Source organism: Stegodyphus dumicola, chromosome 9, assembly GCF_044657685.1.
Source record: "Stegodyphus dumicola isolate Sdum_Otavi_A_Nest chromosome 9, ASM4465768v1".
NCBI classification, from domain to species: Eukaryota; Metazoa; Arthropoda; class Arachnida; order Araneae; family Eresidae; genus Stegodyphus; species Stegodyphus dumicola.
Window position 1 is genome coordinate 88025658 of NC_140776.1, and position 22197 is coordinate 88047854.

General features: G+C 30.8%; 1 protein-coding gene across 3 annotated transcripts in view; it reads right to left on the reverse strand.

The window, feature by feature from the left end:
* Positions 1–22197, reverse strand: part of Rph (Rabphilin) — a 160597-nt gene that overhangs the window by 92329 nt on the left and 46071 nt on the right. Inside the window, exons 2-8 of one of the 3 annotated variants that reach the window (XM_035351089.2) lie at positions 17813–17914; positions 13190–13340; positions 8589–8717; positions 6634–6777; positions 5311–5440; positions 4315–4401; positions 3021–3189 (exon numbers count right to left, since the gene is read on the reverse strand). In XM_035351089.2, the coding sequence (XP_035206980.1) occupies positions 3021–3189; positions 4315–4401; positions 5311–5440; positions 6634–6777; positions 8589–8717; positions 13190–13194 (664 nt within the window). In that variant the 5' untranslated portion in view covers positions 13195–13340; positions 17813–17914. Of the gene's footprint in view, positions 1–3020; positions 3190–4314; positions 4402–5310; positions 5441–6633; positions 6778–8588; positions 8718–13189; positions 13439–17812; positions 17915–22197 lie in introns of all 3 variants that reach the window. The other 2 variants (XM_035351090.2, XM_035351091.2) reach the window with 2 other exon arrangements.

The window sequence follows — 22197 nt, forward strand, 5'->3', positions numbered from 1 at the left end:
GAGACGACATCTATGAGTGAGCAGTTAGCTAAAAGGAGTTTGTTAGGTAGCTAGACACAATTAAAACATTATAAAACTGGACTTTAAAGCAACAGTAAATATACTTTAGACAGTCCTCTGCAGGAAAACGGAACAGTGCGTTTTTTTAAAGGCGTAAAAATCACATAAAACAGATAAATAAATGATGATTTTGATATTATGATTTGTTTTTTTGACTTTTATTTGCAAGTCGTGGAAGAAAGGTACACATGTCATTCATTGATATAAGTGTTAAAACCTACATTTTTATTACTAAAAATACCTTTATTTATCATTATTATGTAATTAGAAGCAGACATAATTTGCGGCGTTAGAAACATCTCGTATTAATTACAGTACTACAACAGCTGTTCATAAAAATTGTCAGTTAGATATAAACTAGACGTATTTTACTTCATTTAGATACATTATAAATTAGATGAATTTAAGTTAATATCAGTTAGATATATTATTAAATACAACGTAATAAAGATTTAAACTAGGACATGCGTTTGTTCTTTTTAAAATGCTCAGTGACTAAATTTGAAAAACAAATTAAAGATGTCATGCTTTGTTGAATGACAGCACTCTGAGAATCTGTTGTGAGAGAGGATTCGTGGAAGAAAAATATGTTTCGCGCAGCTGGCAACAGTTGTCAAGGCACATAGAGGAGAAATGCTTAATCTAGATTCTTTTTCTTCCTCTTCCGTCAATTTCTAAGGCATGATCGTGTCAACGTCAATTAATATTTAATTGATATTAGCAACATCTTTTCGAGGTATAAATTAATCAAAATAAAAATAAATAAAAATTTTAAAAAAATCCGAACATTGAACATTATTATTTAATTTAGGCTTAAGTTAGAGCAAGATATTAGACTGAGAAGCTTATAATAAATCTGTCATAAAAACCTTGATTTGCAGATAAGTGCGCATTTGTAAACAATATCAAATTATGTTTAATGTATTAAAATTTATCTTTTGAAAACCTTAAAAAAATCTGAAAGGTTTCAAATTTTACATTACGCCCAAAGGGACTTTTTTGTGTGTTACCTTTATTTGTTAAATATCATGTTCTTCGCAGTTAAACCAATTAAAATTCAATTCAACGGCAATAGCATATAAAATATTTAAAAGTACCATATTTTTAGAATTTCCGATATTCAGTGTCACGTGCTAAAGATAAAAATGCTTTTTGTTGCCATTGCTCGCTTTGAAATTGTTGTGTTTGTTAATAAAAATTCATTAAAATTTACAAGGCTAATAAAACAAATTAAAAATTCTGGCTTTCATGTGCCCATGTTCGGGTGAGGATTACGTTATAGAAAATTTGATGGCTCTAGGTATCGTCGTTTTTTCGCAGTGCGAGAAACGTACATACATTCATGCAGATTCTTCATTACTTAACTTTTTAAGTATAATACGAGGCGATAATATTTGATGGCAACAATTTTAAAATTGGTATGCCGTTTATAGTGAAACGCCACTAAATGCCATTTTGAGACTAGTCTCAAAATCTCCTTCTGGGCTCCTTTGGACTTGCAATAAACTAAAATGAAATAAAGCATATAATTTTAAACATTTCCTCAAAGATGCTAAGATCGCATTCTTCTCCTTTCACAAATGGGTATTTTAAAATGCATATCATCATACTAACAAACTGGACAAACAAGTAAATATTTAAACATAGCAGTGTTAAAACTTAATCATTAATAATCACTAATTAATCATTTATCTAGTTTATGTTTTTTTTTTCTCTTTGGAGAAAATGTTTATAATTGCTTATTCATCTAGTTATTTATATTTATATTTTATTTTATTTTTCTTTATGTAGGGAAATTTTCATGGATTTCTAATGAAAGTACTACTAATAAAATGTAGCATTTCTGTGTATTATACTGCAATGAAAAAAATAAAATATTTGGATTATTAATTTGAAATTTATAAAAAAACACAAAAAAAATTACATGATGAATAAAAAAGAATTTTTTAATGCTAGGCACAGAATGAAGCTCAGTAAAACATATTCTGTCTTGAGAATTAAACGCTCCTAAATAAGGTCTGATTTAGCTTAAAACATATTAAACCTCGTCTTGCCTGAGCGAATTATCTTCTCCATATACTAATTAGAGTCTGTAAGCAAACGTCACACATTACACAAAGAAAATTCATTAAACAGTACCTCACAAACAATTACTGGCATATTTCTTGACAAAATGCTGTATGGGACCACACATCTTCATACACAGAATGTCTCACAGCATAAAAAGAATACTCACAAACAACCAAGTTTTTAAGTATTTTAACGTTCATAATTTGTTGATGGAAGACGCATATGAGGCTAATTTTAGAAGTGACATCAACGTTACATCAATGGACAGTTATGGGAATCAAACGACAGTTTTCTAACATAAAAGTAATTACTAACATGGGTCAATAAACGCTGATTTAATACCATATTAAAAATCAGCTTCTTTATCATGCCCTCAAAATGTCTGTGCTTCGTCATCATAAAGCTAGCTTATTACTACCGCGTTTTTTTTTCCGCTGGAGGAGGGATGTTGTTACTTTATTCTTAAAGACTTCTTATTTTATTCCTCCTGCTATATAAATTAAATTCCTGATCATCGTTATTTTACTGTAATATTGCCAAAAGAAGCTTCATGATGGTATTTACAATGTCATTTTCTCTAAAGGCATACTTTAATGTAGCAGAGTACCAATTATTCGATGTAAAGAGACTGAAGAGCAGTCAGATAATACAGAGTTGCCACGATCAGTTATTAAAATACATCTGCTGATAATGAAAACTTCATTAAAAACTTGAAGGTACAAAAGGTAGACATAATTACTACACGTTTAAATCAGTAACTAATTTTATCTTATCATCTCTTTGCATCATGATAACTGGGAATTTACAGTACTTATCAAAATTAAATGCTTGAGGATACTATGCGGAAATTCAGTCAAATTATTGTAGATCATGTTAAGTCAATCTGTTACCTTTGGATTGCAACCAGGAGTTGTACGATTTTACAGGAGATCCAGTACTTTGTTCTGCTGCCTTTGGTGGAGGTGCCGTCGAACTATACTTGCTTGTTTCTGTTTTCCTTCCAGGCAAGATATATTTTGGCAGACCCTTGTAAAACCATGCGCCAGATTTTTTCCAGGTCTAAAACAAAGAAACTGAATGAATTGTATACTTAACCTACTTTATGATATGATTAGAAACATAGATTATACGTATATTGTGCAAATAAAAATGATTATAACTTTTTTTTAAGTATTTGTATTCGATTAGGATAATATAGAACGAACACTTAATTCTTAAACTCATTTATTACTTTAATAAAAAGTGAAAAAATATTTTATGCAAAACCTTAACTGAAGGCATAGCTTTAATTTATCTGCCATCCGGGATATTTATTTTTATAATACTATATGAGGTACACGTATTGTACATTCTAGGTTATTAAACCAAGAAACCTTCTCCAAGTTCAAATAACAGCTTATTGTACGTGATTTATTTCTTCTAAATACAACAAAACAGTTAAATACTAAATGCTAAAACTGTTGATATTCAATTTCAAAGTACCATAAAAGTACTTTTAAGTAGTCAATCCAAATGAAATAATAACAGAAGATGCTGTAATATAAGTAAGAAATTAAAAATAATATGAAATATCTATATTTCGCTGAATATGTTGGCATCTTGTCATGCCGAAGAGCATTAAAAATCGCAAAATATATTCAGCGAATGTTATTCATTTTCAACGGAACTTTCTTTTCATTTTTTAAAAAAAATCATGGATTCATTGTTTTGTTAGGAAAGACTCGGATTACTATTTTTTAACAGATGCAAAATGCATTATTTTAATGTATTTTAATCTATGAATCCTGTTACACTTTGAGATTTCATTTGTGTAGACATTACAAAATAAAAATAATAAAAGAAAAACAAGCAACTGAACCTTTGGTGGAACCAAACACCATTATTTACACCTTAAAATATCTCAAACTAGGAAAAGTAATAAAATGAAAATTTTAAAGTCTATAACATAGAAATATGCGTTTCTCAATTTCAGCTGATAAATTCAAGAAAATATTAATTAATCTTTTTTCCTCAAAATTTTGTTATGCTGAGATGCAAGAAGTTATTGGTAGTTTTATAAATACTCATAAAAATATCCGTGATCTTATACATTATCGAAGAAACACCCTCATATATAAAATTTTTTTAAAATGCACAAATTTAGAAAAAAAAATTTAAGATATACTAAATCTGAATTGTTCTTACCTCTCTAGTTTCAGCACATATTTTGCAAAGCCACAAAGGTTCCTTATGGGCACTTACGGTATCGACGCCACATTTGGTACAGACTGCCTACATAGAGTGGAAGGATACACTTAAAAATTTCATAAGGTTGAGAAATAAAATTTTTCGGAGGAGCACTTTACAAACATTTTGTTTGACATTAAATAAAAAAAATATTGCTAGTTACCATTTAGACTTCAATAGATGAATGAGTACCTAAAATCTACATTATTTTACGAAATGATACTGAATTCTCACTCTACAAACATTGTATATCATCAAATGATGCGGGTAATGGACGAGAAGAAAGTACTATTGTTGTCTGTTTCTAAAATATATTTAACGAATTCTAACAAGTATCGCAGTTATTTCCGTGCGCATATTTTGTTTTCCATTTAGAAGTACTGTAGGGTTTCTTGCGTTAGTTACCTCCCTGTAGTGGAACAAAAAGAAACTATTTTCAAACATTTTCTGCTTTGAAACAGCAGAGATGTTTGCAAAATATACTAAATGTTAAATACAAATGGAAGTACTTAATTGGTGAGATGGTGGGACGGAAGCGTCGGGTCTTAAGCGCTGGGACAAAAATGTCCCGCTTCGTTACATAATATTATAAAATATATACTTTCACATTCTTTTAAAATGTACTACTAGCCACAACTTATAATAAAAGAAACAACTAAACCCTCCGGAATGTTTTACAGTTAGGACAAGTCACCCTATTTCCCAAAGAAATTTTATACTTTTAAAGAAAACCATACTTATCGACAATTTAATTTAAAATCACATCTGGAAAAACTTTATTATGATCAAAATAAAACCTCAGTTTATCGTATATGTTGAGTTGGCGCAGCTGCTGCTGATAGTTAAAAGAAGGCATATAATAAAATTTCCAAGAGATATTTCGTGATATTCTTAACTCCTGCTTTATGAACACAGAACAGAATATGGCAAAAAATATTTTGAGAAATAATATACCTTTTTGCAATCATTGCATAACAGAGGTGATGCTGCAAGGATGCCGAACTCATCCGCACATAAGACACACTGGGTAGATCCATTGCCCATTGCGTTCTTCTTCATGTTGTCTAATCTTTCCACTAAGCGGCTACCAATAAATAAAATCAAAGATGTGATTTCATCACCATTGAAACTTTATTTTCAGAAATAAACGCTACAGGGTATTTATTCATCACAAGGATAAATGGTACACAGACAGGGGTGAATGGTAATGAAAATTGGGTTTCAGTAACTCATTTCTAAAAATATTAAATAATGACTAGTTAAGAAATAAAATCAATTAATTATCTAATAGGATTCAATGTAGACATGAATACACTTCCACGAAAAATAAAATTAAAACTAACGTAACTACAGTGAATAAATTCGTGTTGTGGTACCAAAATTTTAAATACAACGCAGTTAACAATTTGTGATAAAATTTAAATTGCCAAGTCGTATCTTGTAGTAGTATTATAAAAATATACAGAAAAAAAGTGGCATTTATGATATGGCATCTGTAGTTCGTTCTTCATTTAGTAAATTTGTTTATTTTACTTTTGATTTTTTTAAGTATCTCCAATCTTACTTTCTTGTTAAATTTCATCACTTTACTTTTCATGGTTACCTACGTCATAAAACTCTGAGTTATTTTGTTTAAGATCTTAATCTTCGTATTTAAGTGAGGGTTACAAGACTGAAAGCTGACGAGCAAGTAATCGCATATGGTTTTCCTAATAAAGAAATTTATTTACTTGCTTAATACTTCGAAGGTATCCTCATCGGGATGTTTATTATTTTCAGTTCGCGGATTTCATGTCCTGCCAAAATAAAAAGTATTGCTATTTGAAAAAAACATTTGCTGCAAATCTTATGCTCCGACCCAGTGAAAGAAATGCACAGCTACATCTTTAACAACTTTCTTTTTTATTAAATAAATTTTGCTTATTCTTAAGCGAAACCTTAAAGTTCTTTCGTTCATTTTAAATTTAATATTTCATGTTTTATACCTTTAGTTTAGACTTAATTAAGAGTTTTTAATTTGCAGTGTGCTTTCTTCTTTTCTAGATTAACCTTGACTTATTTTCTCCATTAAACTCGAAAGCTTTGTTAAGATAATAATATCGAGATATTTACAAGAAAACCTTTACTTTTATAAGTATACTAACATACCTTTTATGGAGCATCACTCTTAAATAAGATAATGAGATAACGAAAAGATAATGCGAATGGATCAAGCAATAACAACAGTGGCTATGAGAAACTTTATAAAAAGAACACTATTAAATACTGCAGTCATACCCCACTCGTTCTTGTTCCACTTTTTCCAAGTTCTCCGCTCTCTTGATAACATTCATAATGGCTTCTTGTTCAGCATCATTCAGCTGTGCTGGTTTGTTAAATGTGTTCATGGAATTTGTTTTCACAGACCAGCCAGTTTTTAACCTAGAATTAAAAGACATTGTTCTAAATAGGTACTTAACTGATACAAATAAAGTACATATCTGTATAACATTTACGACGAACATCTATTTACAGTGATCTACACTTAACTTTAAACTTTTAATATATGATAAAACAAAATTACATATTTTTAGTTTTATTTTTTTAAAAAGATTTTCTCTTATTTTTCAGATTACAAACAATATTATCTTTGGTATATACTAATTCTGTAAAATATCGTGTATTATTTGTTACATTTACAATGAAATTCAGCATTTCAAAGCTTTCTTCGATTTCTCTCTCTTTTTTAAAAGTCTTAATAAAATTGTTAAATAATATACACTTTCTTCTTTAATGATTTTTTAACATAGTCATACCTTTTTACATTTCGCATACAATCTTAGATTTTGTAAAACAGTTTTAATATCTTTCTTATTTGCCTTTCCTTGCTTTCGAATAGTACCCTGTAGCTGTTCGTTTTTTTCTATGTATTGTTACGAAACGCCCAGTTGCGGTAAGATAGCTTCACCCCGCAAAGCGGGTTTAGGGTTGCCAGATTTGGCGCGAAATCGCCCATTTCGAGACAAAATCGGCGGTATGCCATAGACGGAGTGAGAACATTCTGGAAATTCTTATTAGTTTGCGCTAGAATGTTCTCGAAGGCAGGCCAAAAGCTATATAAACTCTGCCTGTACGCGGAGTAGCAGTCTAGGGTCGAGTTAATGGTGGGTTTATCATCGAGTGCATCGCGACAGTGCATTGTCGAGTGCATCGGGAGTACGTTGAGTTCCGAGAGCGTTCGACTGAGTCGAGAGTTGTATTTAATGTTTTGCCGTGAAGCTATCTTCACTGTTATATCCTGATATTCTGAAGGCTGCGTTGCCGACTGTTTCAGCGTGTTTGTCGTAGTTTTTCGACTACTGTAAACGTGTTTTAAGAACTATTCTCAGTAATACTGGCAAATTAATTGTGTTTTGATTCTTGCTCAAGTGTTGTAGTCAATCACTCCAAATCCACGAAACCGTACAACGCAACAGTATGTTCAGCCCCGTCTTCTTTTCTCCGCGTTATTTCATTTCCTTGCCATTAACTACGTTAACAGATTTTTTTTAATTTTTCCATGGAACTATTTTAAAATATTCTTTTTACATGTTAAAATATCTTCCGTTAAAAACGGATATAAGAAAAGAAATCTTATATCCTTGCCATGATAAATATAACTAATTTCTGTTCCTGTTAATCATAAGAAACGCAGGAAAGAGCAGTTGATATTACTCTACATCAAATTGAGAACACTTTTTTTTTGTATAATAAGTGTGTAAGCTATTTTATTCCTCATTATGACTATTATTTCGTGATATAATTGGAAGCATGTCCGGTTAACGTTTGCAAGGGCGGAGTTCGAATTTCGGTTAGGGTATTGCACATTTATCACGTCTTCTGGTACGAAGTAAAATGCCTAATGAGTCTACAATGGATGTCATTAAATTCATGAAAGTTTCCGCCAAGATGTATGAATCCTTGTCAAACCACAGTTTGAAATCGGACTACACTTGTCTGACTATCAATAATGAAGGCAAAGTAATTGTGTCCGCATTTTTCCTTACCTGTAACCTGCCAGGATGTGCTGAGTCAAATTGTTTCGAAAGCTGATTCAGGAGATTAATGTTGCAGTGTCCATAAAAGACTGAACTTAAAGACTTATTACGCAGTTGTTTTAGCTCAAGGAAAATTACAAAAGTGAAACTTAAATCTGTAAATCAATATCAACTACAATAAGCATGTAATTTTTGAAGGAAATAGATTAAACTCACTTAGCTCTAAGAGAGAGTTCTCTGTCATTCGGGCACACCCACTTATCTTTGACCACTCCGAAATCACCCATGCTGCCACCTCTGGGACGAAAGGAAGACCACTTATCCAGTTTGCTCAGCTGGAAGTATCTGGAGGTATGGAAAGAAACGTACTTACTTCAGAACTAAATGTTATTAAAAAACGCAAAATCTTGAAAAAAATGACAATAATTGACGTTTTTATGTGTAATTTTAATTATGCTGCTGCTCATACAAACGATTTAATTGTAAAGAAGTTAAGAAGTGCTCATTGAAAGAAAATCTCTTAGCCTGAAAATTTCATTCTTTTTTCTTAAATATTCAACAGACGCTCAGGTATTAGTTTCACCTAATTAAAATGTAATGTAAACTAACCTAATGTAAATTATAAAAAATGATTTAAGCTACTGTAGTATGGCTTAAACGAATAAACTCCTAAAATTAAGACTATATTTTCTGTCAGTATTTCGAAAATGACATGGGTTCGATTATACGTGAACGGGTTGGCTGCATGGACGCTTTCGTGGTTTTTTTCATGTGTGATGAACATATTCAGGCAGTTTCCCCTAGAAGCCCACCACGAAGACATCCTTCCCCTTAGTTAGATAGCCTTAGTGTGCTTTGCCATTATCAACTAAAACCAAATCAAACCTTTAGAAAGTTCTCCATGAAGGAATCTCTTCCCTTAGGCGGATAGCCCTAGTGCGTTTTGCGTAATCTCAACAAACCAAGCCATTCTTATTTGTGAGCCTCTTCGTATTGAAACTGACAAGTTCCTAATGAAAATATTGCGAAACTGACTGCACTTTTAGAAACCTCTCGCAGTCAAACATTGCTTAATCTTCAAATGCGATATCTTCTAATATAACTGAAAGGTTTACAAGTCATAAAATGTAATCCCCAAATTAGACATGTAGTCTAAGATATTTAAACAAAGAGCAGTAATTATACCTCTTCCCCCTACTAGAAAATTCTATTGCAGAGGAATTTTATTATGTATAGATAAGTTCCTTATATCATGTTACATATTCCTTTCGATCCAAGACAAACTTTCGGAACAACCATCATCGTGGAATTAGATAAATAATTTGAATTTAAAGAAAAGAGGTACTTGACTGGATCACCAATAGACAAAAAAGCAACGCGATTTATTGTAGCATTCATCTGGCATCTTTCTTTCAGAAAATCACTAAAGAGATAGATGATTTTTGTCTCAAAAGGATTCATGAATTAACCTGAGTCACTCTCTCTAGCCTAGTATTTAGAAAAGATGGGCGTTATTATTTAAATGAAAGACTTTTATGGAAACTATTTAAGGTAAAGAACTTAACTTAATTAGCCAAAATACAAATAAGATGTAAATGAAACATTCAGTTATAACTACTGAATAAAACGTCTCTCAATAATATTCTAATGAAATTTGAGTTTTTTCTGTGAAATTGCATGTGTTTTTATCTCCTATCAGAGAAAAGTTCAACTGGTTATATCTTTGCATAGTCATCTGTATCGCGCTAAAAAACGAAAAATTCTAAATATTGCTATTTTATCTGTTGCTTCGACATTTATTTTAATTAATTTTTTTAAAATCTAGTGAAATTATTTTGATGAAATGATGGAGGTAAATATTTTCTGAAGCTTACAAAACACCACAAATATAATATTGTTCGACAGTAGATCTATTACTTTTTAGTATATTGATTGAAATACATACCTATATTCATCATTGATTGAAATACATTCATTCAAATCATTTTAATGAAAATTAGATATTGCCTATGAAAAGAATGCTGAAGTAACTCTTCTTCTAAGTTATTACAAAAACTTAACATACGCAACCTAATTCTAATAAATTAGAAAAGCCCCAGAAAAATCCACAAGATTATAAAAGTTGTCTTTCACATACTTAAAGAGATCGGGAGAAAAGAAAAGCAAACTAAGCAAGTTTTAGAGACGTGTTTAAAAAAAAAGTAAAGTAAAAACTTCCCGAAAAGTATAAAAACCCATAAAATCTTGGGAGAACTTTAATCCATAGATATCATTGCGAAATTAAAATTAAACTGAAGCAGAAGAATACTAGGCCATTTTCCTCGGAAAAAAAAAGAATTTTGTATTAGTTTCATCCCTCCCATTCCAAAAAAGGGGTAAATAATTCTGAATCTACAAATTTTCTATATGGAAAAGTCGGTAAATGAAGAAAAAAAGAAAATTGTATTATCTATTATTGGCAGCCGCACTCAATTTTTATCCTACAGATATTTGATTATAGTTTCAATCAGTTATTGTCAATTTCCCCAGTTTTCAGTGAAATTTAGTGCTTTTACCGGTAGGAATATTCAAACCGCGCTATTGGACAAAATAATTTGATACTTTTATCGAAATTTGAGAAAAAAGAGCATGACAGAAATTTAACTTCGAATTCAATTTTAAACGTAATTTTATATTTTGAAAGGTCTGTATTCGATGATACAAACAAAAAGAATCATAATGCATTACTAAATCCGAAGGCATACATTGAGATTCCTAGAAACTCATTTTGTAAGCAGTACATTGAATGTCATTTTTGATTATAATTTACAACTGATTAAGACTTAAAAATTTTATAAAATAATTTGTAGTTGTATTTAAATTTCTGTTAAATAATAGTAATGTATTTGTACAAGTTATTAGAAGTCATTTTTATTGAGATTTTATCACTCTTGTATCTTCGGATTAGCAGTGCCTCTGGAATAAAATTCGTTGCTTTAAGATTTACGATTTCACCGCACGAAAATCAGTAGGCATATAAATTAAAGGCAGCCCACAGCGGGAGTTAGAAGGTGAGCGTTTTGTTCAATGATTTATTATTATTGGATCCCGCTCCTGATGACTTTCGGATGTCAGAAAATTCTTGGTTTGAGGCAAATGCTAAATTAAATAACCAGGATGTTAATTGAATTAGATGGGTAAATTTAATTATCCACTGGAATCATTCAACTGGGAAATCATTCTAGAATCACGAACACAATGGTACTAATAGATCACAAGATATGGCAAGTATAATAATTAATACATGGTTCCTTGTCTATGCTTTCCCCAGAGTAGTTAAATAGCTTAAATTTGCTCGCATTTACAGGCATTCAGATTATATGATTACTTACTAACAGTCATTATTAGTAATTTTGTATGCAGAAGTTTACTATATCAGCTTAAAAATTGCTACGTCTTATTGTTGTTGTTCTTATTCATAAAGTTGTTATTACTACTTCAGCTTAAAAATTGAAGGAAATAATTGCTACACATTTGATACATTTTCTTTTTTTAATCGTACTTTATGTAAAGAGTTTTTTTACTTGTTAAATTTATTATTTAAGAATTATTCATTAGTTAATATAAAAATACTGACTTTTAGTTAATAATTATAAATTTCTTGAATATTGCAATGGTATTGCATCTAGTATGTAACGCTTTAGTTTGAAATCTTGATATCTTATTTTAATCTGAAGAATATTATAAACACGTATGAGATATTCTGTTTATAAAAAAAGTCTTTTGATGTATTTTTATACGTTTAAGTTTCATATACACAACTTTCTTCAAAGTTCTCTGTAGTTTCTATTCATAGAATAAGTTCTTATACCTTTGTTCCCAGCATTAAGCTGCATATTTTTTCCATAGGATAATTAAGTAAGTTTTACGAATTAAATGCGCTTTCTTCTCTTAGAATTTGTTTCCCTGAGAGAGAAGGTTTATTCATTGTGTGCGCCAAGAGCTATCAAAGCACTTCTTTTGTTACTTCCTTTTCTGGTTTTTCTCTCTTTCCTTTTAGACATTTTTAAACGAAGAACCTAATTACTAACACTTTAAAAATGAGAAACAACATTTACACCATTTGCTAAAATATAAACTTTTTAATTTCCACGTAACAGTGCACAACGTTAAAGCAAACTGGAGAAAGAGTTGTAGAATTTCAAAAGTTCTAAAACAGGTATTCCCAATCTTTTTGTTACATCGACCCATTTTAAAAGAATAATTTTCTCCATAGAAGGTCTTAGATTTTCCTCTATAATACACTACAGCATACAATATAATTAGAATACAAAAACATGCGTATACATAACCTAAAGATAACAATTAGTCTAAGAATATAAACAAAAGTTTTGAAAAAAAAAATGGTTTATTAGACTTAGGTTTTATTACTTTTGTATTATTGTTATTATTAATTTAAAGAATATAAAACGTTTTCAGACACAAACACACATATTCTAATTGTCTAAAAGTTTAATTTTAATTAGCGTAATGACTGCATTTAATGTACTGATGCAATTTGCTTTTATAGTATTTGACACAAAATTTTTTAATTTAATTTTAAAATCATCTCGTTTATTAATATTCAGTTTGTTTCTTGTTTCACGTAATAAGTTAGTTATTTGACTAGAACTTGCATACTTCTATGTAAGAAGAGAGAAACTCAATAATGTTGGTCGGATGAAAACTTTAATTTTCGATATTTCTCACGGATGATTACATTCAAAAGTTAGCGTAACCATGTGGTTTGAATAAGACGACAAATTTGTATGTTAAAGGCATTATATTAATTTTATTACCTCATTTTTTATATTCAATATGATCTTGATTATGCCGACCAGATGTATATTCGTCCATTGAGCCCCAGTCGATCCTTTTAACATCATAAACCTCCTTTAAAATTTCTTTGGTCCTATCGGGTCCATACCGACCGCGTTCGGAACATCGTTTCTAGAAACAGACCTTATTATGATCCACAAGTAATTTCCTAACGTCTCGAAATCAAAAAGGTACTGTACAAAATTTAATTCTTTACAGATTTGCTGAAACTGAATGAAAAAGAAGGGAAGTCTGAATATTTTTGAAAAATTATGAATACTTTATAAAACATTTAGTAACATTATGAATTACATTATTTTAGGAACCGTTCAGGATTTATCATATAAACGGTATGAAAGTATAACTACTGTAATGAAACGAGAATTTGTGGATTGTAACTGTATTGGTTGGCCGTTATGACTGATATGACAACGCCATGATCTCATTTTCTACCTCCTAGAACAAAAACAAGCGCAATATTTATAGAATATATTTTCTTTCAATATATGTTTTGTCTTGTTAGCTGGTTTCTTGTTACATTTTAAGATACAGGATGTGTGTATATCTCTAAAATACTTATCTTTTATGAAGAGCTTTCTAAAATGTCTGTTCGCATAATATTGTAAAAAATGAAAAGAAAATCCGAAAGGACTTAAATTTTAATGGTCGCCCAAACGTGTTAAGGTTTTCCTACGCCCGCGCTAAGCTCACAATCTACCAGTCTACTGTTGAACTCCTGCTAATATATCACTTTCTTTATAGCTTTATTATTAAGCGTCATTTTCTTCGCACTTATTCTATATACAGCAAAATTACAAAAATTTTTAAAGCATCATGGGTTTAGACTTCCTGATAAAGTCTTTCTATTTTTTTTTTTTTTTTTTTTTTTTTAAAGTTTTCGCACGTCATGATATGACGTCACGACTTATCATGGCTGCTGCCGTAAGCGAGCTTCTGGTTGGTTTCGTTTACATTCTAATCGGTGTTTGTCTACATGTTAGCTTTCATCACTGAATGTTTATAAATCTCCCGTTCTAATTTTAATACTTAACGTAAATTATTTTCTACTTAGTACATAAGAAAATTATAAGATTACAGATAACTGTTTCAAATTCATTAAAATCTAGGTGCATGAAAATGTGTAAATGGTAACCAGTTCTAGTATTAGTATTAACGGGTGCATCCCCCAGTTCACCTAGCCCGCCTAGTGTAAATGGTAACTATACGACATGGTAAAATCTAGAACACAAGCGAAAGTTTCGACAGTATTTTAAGCAAATTATGTCTAAAGACATTTTTCTAAGCTTACGGATGTTGATAATTGCTCTCCAAGTAAGTGTAATTTTATTTATCAGCATTGTTGTGTGCGTATAGGTACGTACTATATTGAATGCACACAGGTCCAATGATAGATCGAAAAAAATTATTTTACCAAAAGAAACACTTCAGAATTCTGGAACTTTCTACAAAAATAGTCGCACAACTTTTTACAGTCAGTAGTTACACTTCGAACTACTAGGAACGTTAAACACAAAGCAAGGAAAATCGCATCTAAAGAGCAAAGCTAACACGAAGATATCTTAGTGCTCCGAACTTACGCTGAACTAAACAACTAACAACTCTCAACTACAACTAAGAGCCGATGCTTTCTCCTGTCTTACGTACATTTCATCCAGCCGCCGAGAAATGTCTAGTCTTGAAATTATTGGAAGGCATAGAAATTATCGAGAAATAGTCTAGAAATTACCGAGAAATGTCTAGTCCAGAAATTACTGGAAGCCATAGACATTACCGAGAAATAGTCTAGAAATTACCGAGAAATGTCTAATCTAGAAATTACTGGAACTGTACCCAACCATATTATGGTTGGGTTCAGTTACAGTTATACAGAACAATTTTTGTTAGAAAATCCTGTACGAAATCATCATTCCCTGTAGGCAAATAGCTCTTACATGTTTTACCATATCGAACAACCACTTTTAGCCACTCAGTACAGAAATATGATAAAGGTAGGAGTTAAACGTGAATAACAATTATTTCTTTTAGAAAATCATGAATTAGATTTTGTCTCTTCACAATAAAATTCAATTATTATTTAAAAACATCGTAAATTAAATTCAACCAATTAAAAAACTTCGCAAATTTGTAAGTATCAGAACATCGAGTAGAAATTTTTAAATTCTTCTACAGTTTTCCGCAGCTACCGAGAAATTTCCAAAATTTTGGTGCAATTATAAATATCTCAAGATATGTTATGTAAAATATCTTTATACGAAATAGATTTGACGTACGAACAACTGAGGATGCACAAATTTCATAAATTAAAGTTAGAATACTCGATGAACCTACCTCAAGAAAATTTTTGCAGATCGATTTTTGAGAATATGATTTCCTATAGTGGAGTTCAGGACATATTCCTTCCCGTGTCGTTAGCGGATTATAATCTATGTGAAAAAATCCTCATTGGACTTTCGGTTGTAATGACGGAATCATGTACGTGCCTAGTAGGTAGTAAGAAGTTGTAGATAAGGATGACTTTTATATGTTTAGGCATTGGAAAACTTTTAAACATAAATTTAATAGTTTTTATTTCGGTTGTGACCATATTTCCACTGGTTACTTCAACAGTAGTTAATGTTTACTAGATTATGAATACAAAATATCCTTTAACACAGGACCCCGAGACATAGAGTAAGTAGAGCTGATTATTTTCATCAATGAACTCATATGTTTTGACTGAAGCTGAAACGTTTATTAGTCTGCAGACATTCGAGGAAACGTAAATAGTACGTTTATTGTAAAATTCTTTTTTATCGCCAACTGTTGTGCATTGTTGCGTGCTAAAGACTCTACAAAAATTTATTTATTGAATTTATTAAAAATGTATTTATTTATTAATTCAAAACTGTACTAAACGATCAGAAAGAAATCGAAACTTTATTGCAATAAATAACAGCTTATACAACAAGATTAACAGCTATAAATAATCCACGAAGGAAAGCAGTGATAAGACAAATTCTCTTTAACATTTGGGGAATACCTCAAAAAGCAATGGTGATCGAGCAAGTCTCCGACGCTGAATTAACTCACTTACTGAAGGCTGAAGGCGTAATGTATATTTTTGTTTCTTCTCCGGAGACTGAGAGGACTTTTGGAAGCTTAGAGAAAAACACTCCTAATGCTTCGAAATGCGTCTTCGAAAAATTTCCGGAACATCGATAAATTAGCGAGAAACTGCCAAATGTTGTCAGCTTAGCGATAAAATTTCTCGGCAAAGCCTGGTAAATGGTTTCTGCCCATATATCTAGTTTTAGTTGAGCTGTCTTTAAATTAAAATATCCATCAATTCAAAATTAAAAGATTTACAAATACATGAAATAAAAGCTTACAAATACAATAAACGATCACAAATTCTATTCAACAAAATTAAGTAATAAAATTAATATATAAAATGCACTGAATACATGAATAAATGCAAGATAGAATACTACAGATATGCATAAAATCTAAGTTACAAAGAAATAAAACTTACTACATGTATAAAAATGTATAGCGGTGTTATTGGAGTGATAGCCTCGACTGGATTAGTTATTGTAATGAAGGGGTTAATTCAGGGTAGGTGCTACAAAATTATTTGCGCAACAAGACTTAATGGGGTAACCTATAATTTTTGCTAGAATGAAATTACAGGCCTGTCTAGAGTAGGATGATTGAAACATTTTCCCTGGATAAAAATTAAATGGAGCGAAAATAAAATATTATATATTAATGTGAAAATGACAAGCTAAAATTTTACGGTGGTTCAATTTTGATATTTGTTTCGAGTGTTGATATCTGCTGGAATGGCTCTAATAAGCAGTAGAAAGCCTTTTAAGTTATCCTTGTTGTCAATCTGAATACCGAATAGTATAACACTTGCTTTACACAGTATGATTATAATTTTGGATTGAACTGAATGCATATATAATTCGAGGTTTGAAGGAAACAAATTCATCAATGTTTTTCTTTTCACGTACATGTGAATAATGCTGTACATCTCTCGACATACTATCAGAGATATCGAATGCCTTCATAAGAATTAGCCGTTGATAATGCTTATTAATTATCTTATTATATTTTCCTCAATATATTAAATGCTCACAAGGTCCCTAATGAATTTTCACGAGGGACAAGAAAATATTCCTCAAGTACTAAAAGTTTAACTGCGCGATAAGAAAGCATTTAATTTTTGTTGTTCAGTCTTTGAAAATATAATAGCAGATACCGATTGCTGAATCAAAGCTGACAATATTTTAAAGAAAGCCTGTTGAGACGCATTATCAATCACCGTCGATGGATATTGTGCAGTTGCTTTACTGGGATTGGTCTAATAAATTCAGTACTAAAATTCTGCAGGCATTTATTTTAGTTTTCTGTGTGTTCAGTTAGAAACTGCTGGTTTAATTTCTATGAAGATGATAGCTTTCTTGATACAATGATAAGACTGCCAAAATAGTTAAAATATATGACTAGACCGAACAAGATACAGATCTAAAAACAGAGGCAGTATCGTATATATAGGATTACTAAAAATGTATGACTGAAAAAGACATGATTAGACGTACCGTTGTTTCGAAGCATGACTGGAGAAAAACGGAAATGAGTAATTTTCGCTTGGTGTCCGGTCTCTAGCGTGACATCAAGACACTTTACCTTCATTTATTTCCCTGTAAAAACAAATAAATGTATAGCACGAAAACAGCTCGTTACGTATGCATAATGAATTTTGTATCTAAATCGGCTAGAAAATAATTTTAGCGCAATTAATTTCTCTCAAGAACAGGAAATTATGCACAATTATATGCAATTAAGTAAAGTACACAAATTAACAGAATAAGAAAATAAATTATTAATGAAGTAATTTAATCTGAGGTAGAATTTTATGATAACTAAGTCAAGCTAAGAAATATTTGGGACAAAAGGTTGCTGAAATAAATTTATTAAACACGTAAACATAAATGTACATATATGAGAAAACAAATGACATTTCTGCTTTCAGTTAAATTTTTCTCACATTGTAGAGAAGTCAGCTTTATTCGGAGCAGGAAATGAGAAAAATCATCAATGCCCTCTCTGGAATTCGAACTCTGGAGTTCCCGATTACTAGCCGCACCTGCTTCCAATTACGCTACAAAGACAATTGGTAAGGAAGGAGAAGATTTCTTACAACATCATCGACAATAAAGCACAGACATTAGATAAGTATTGCAAGACAAATACCAATATGTTAGATCCTCTGAAAAAAAAGCTAATGTTGAGGTACATAACTACGTCATGGTTGCAGATCGTATATTGGTCTTTGTATACCCTGTCGGCGAAATCCCCAAGGCGGAAGAGTGAAGTTGATTCCTTTTAACGAAATGTATAGCATACAATAAGAAAGTATTTTTAGTTCTAATATGTATATTTTAGTCGTAATATTTTGAAATGTGTAAGTATGATTGTTCAAGTTTATTTGCAAATTCTAAACCTACATTAAGGCCCACCAGCGGCCGAGCGGTAAAGTCGCTGAACACTGATAGTTCGGTCCGAGGTTCGAATCCCGCGAACGGGCTGGCTGCATGGGTGTTTTCGTGGTTTTCCTCATGTGTAACGTGTATACGAGCCAGTTTCCCTTAGAAAGTTCTCCACGAAGGCATGGCAGATAGCCCTTGAGGCTTTGCCATAATCCCACATACACACACACAAACACTAAACCTGCATTAATTTCTTTCGTATTCCTGGTTAAATCGCAATATAAAAATAATAAAATTTATAAACATAGCTTTATCAAACTGTCAATAAAGCTTTTCACTATATATAGATTTATATGGCTATCAAAATTCTTAAGGCTTTGAACATTACATTACGTTTCAATTATGATATAAGGAGGTGTTCTCTTTTTCCGTACAAAATTCAAACTAAAGATTTGAGTTAGTAATTTTATGTTTGTGTGTGGCAGGAGAGGTAAATCTGCACGTACTTTCTCACTTGTTTTTAATACATTTAGATAATGAAAGGTTCAGTGGGGCAGAGCTATAGTTAATAGAAGTTTTCCTTCAAACAGCTTTCAAAATTTAGATACGAAAAAATTACTTTCAGTCTTTTTCAGGATGTACTATGTTGCAAACCATTATCCATATAAAATAAATAAAATCTTCAAGATGTTTTTCGTGTAAGATGTTACTAAAACTGAGATACTAAGTATGGAATTTGAGACATTTTTTGAAACTGGGTAGCACTGCCTTTGAAATTTGCGAAGCTTAAAAATTTATTTGGAACTTGATTTCTATTCAAATATAAATGACTGGTTTAAAATTTTAAATAAACATTTTATGATGGAAGCTTCAGGAACAAAGTTTTATGATAGCTATATAAACTAAATAGAAGTGTTAAAAGTGGTGTACAGAGAATTTAAAATTTTTAATCCATGAAGCATTTGCTATATGTATGCTCCAGTTTCATGATATGGAAGCGGAAAAAAACTGGCTGTTAAAATACTTTACTGGGATGCTGATTCAGTTGAATATAGTTACTTATTGACTGTAAGAATACAGTTATTTCCTATTAAAACACTAAGGAAAAAAATTGAATTCAAAAACGAGTCAACGAGCAATCTCTTGAAGGAAGATACAATATTACACTGAAGCCATAACCGAAATACTTGGTAGTTTAGAACGAATTTAGCAGTTAACAGTAAGTTTAACACAGATTATAGTTAACTATTTCTGACACGAATTTTAGCGCAAAACTAAAAATCTTTATTTATGGAAGCTTTAAATTCTTGAGTTCTATTTTTTTATTAGCTAAATAAAATCGTATGATTATTGAGGAATAAAAGTAAGAATAGCCACTAATGAGCAAACTCATTTTTGCCTTTGGCTGAACTATTGATGACTAAACTTCTCAAGAAGTCTAATTAAAAAAACAGATTTTTCCAGAATTTGTTTTCTTTGACGAAAACTAAGAGGTGAATTCTGAAATCGATTTTGGCAATTAACGCAAGAAAAAAATCACTCGAGGTATTGTTTAGCGACTTTTTTATATTACAGGTAAATAAATGTAAACTGTTTTCCTGTAAAAAGTAAAATTTATGAATTTCCATTAGAATGTTTTATTTCTGAAATATAACCATCCCTTGATTGCAAAAGAATATAAAAGTATTTTAACTAGACAGCAAATGGACTCTGTCTTTTAAAACAGACTGATACCTAAAGCTATAAAAATATTCCACCAGATAAGTGAAAACACATCAAAGGCATTATTTTCATTCTTAGATGTCGCAATAAATCTCTGAAAGCATTTTAGTTTTAAGAATTCGTTTCCTAAAGGCGATAGTATCATCAAGGAAGGTGCCAAGAACACTTTCCCTCAATCCTCTCTTTCCGTTTCCACGGTTACGGGTGATTGCGGTCACATTTTTATAGCTTCCACTTTAATTAAAGCTGGACGCAGCTGCCTTCCATAATCGGAAACTCATGCTGTCGTCTGCTTTTGTGATATGGATTTGCTGACATGATGGGTTGCACCGAGGACGCCATTTCAGAACATCTTGTTGGTGTTAGATTGGCATTATTAGACGCATACTTTATAGAAAACTTGTCAGGAAGGAAATTCCGCGGAAAATATTCTTTTTTATTTCCTTTGATAGAGGTGAGCTAAAACTAAGTCTCTTGAATTACTACTTAAGAATTTGCTATAAGCTAATAGAGATCTTTTTTTCTAAAGAAGTGGAAATTAATTCTACTCAAAACGTCGTATATTTTCTTCCGTAAGACAGTTACTTCTAAAAAGTAAAGTTTTTCTTTATTCATATAAAAATATCCTTTATCACATGATTTTTAACAATTCCATTCAACAATAGCAATTCATGCATAAATTATATCTCAGAAAGTTTTGGGCAAGATTTTTGCCCAGAATTGTAGTTAATTTTACTTTTCGTTACTTACATTTCATTTTACTTAATTTTACTTTGTTAAAGCTGGAGAAACAGCGTTATATTTATAATTAATAGAAATACCATAGGAAATCTTGTAATATCTCTCATAAAAAAAAAAAAAAAAAAAAAAGCACCTGCGCCCATTAAACGGTTGAAGTAATCAAAAGCAACAAAACTTAACGACAAATGCTATATTTTAAACCTTAAGAGAAAAAGCAAGTGAATTAGAATAATGTAAATATTTACTATAAAAGAACAGTTTACTGTTATCTGTCTTGTTAAAATTTCATTTCAGAACGTAGTGCCGAAGAAATAATATTTAAAGAAAAGAATTTCTGCGTTTTTGTATTTTATTTTTGTACTTCTAAAAAAGCATAGCGCATTCGAAGAAGTGTACCAACGTAAAAACCAATATATTTTCCAAAACCCGCTTTCAAATTGCTGTTCAATATAATAATAACTAGATGATTAATTAAAAATATCACATTTATTCTATTAAGTCATCGTTTAATTCTAATATCTTCTGCGCAGTTATTTTTGACCTACGAATAGATGACTCGTATTAGAAAAATAATTCTGATAATGTACCTATAAATTGATTGAAAATGTGCATATTTTATAATTTTGGAAAGTAGTTTCACAATATGAATTTATCAACATCTAATTTCAAAAACAAAATAAAGTTTACCATTTAATAAAAGAAGAAATGAATTAAATACAAAAAAAATAATTTTTAAAAATATATTAGAGAGCTAGCTAACCAGTTTCAGTTCTTCACCTAAAGATTATCCTAAAAGTAGAAATGTCTTCTTAAATTTTCGACAGGAAAACTTTCGTATTTGCATTCAACGAAGGGAAAGACAATAGCAAATTTCAGTAACTAAGACATTACCCAGATTCAGAAGTCAAACAACAAAAATCAACGTTATATTTTCAAATTTTCACAGCACTAGTTTCGATAGTTTTACCGAACCACCATCCTCAGCTGCAAAAACGCAAATGAACGAGATAGGATTTCTGGAATTTCGTGGC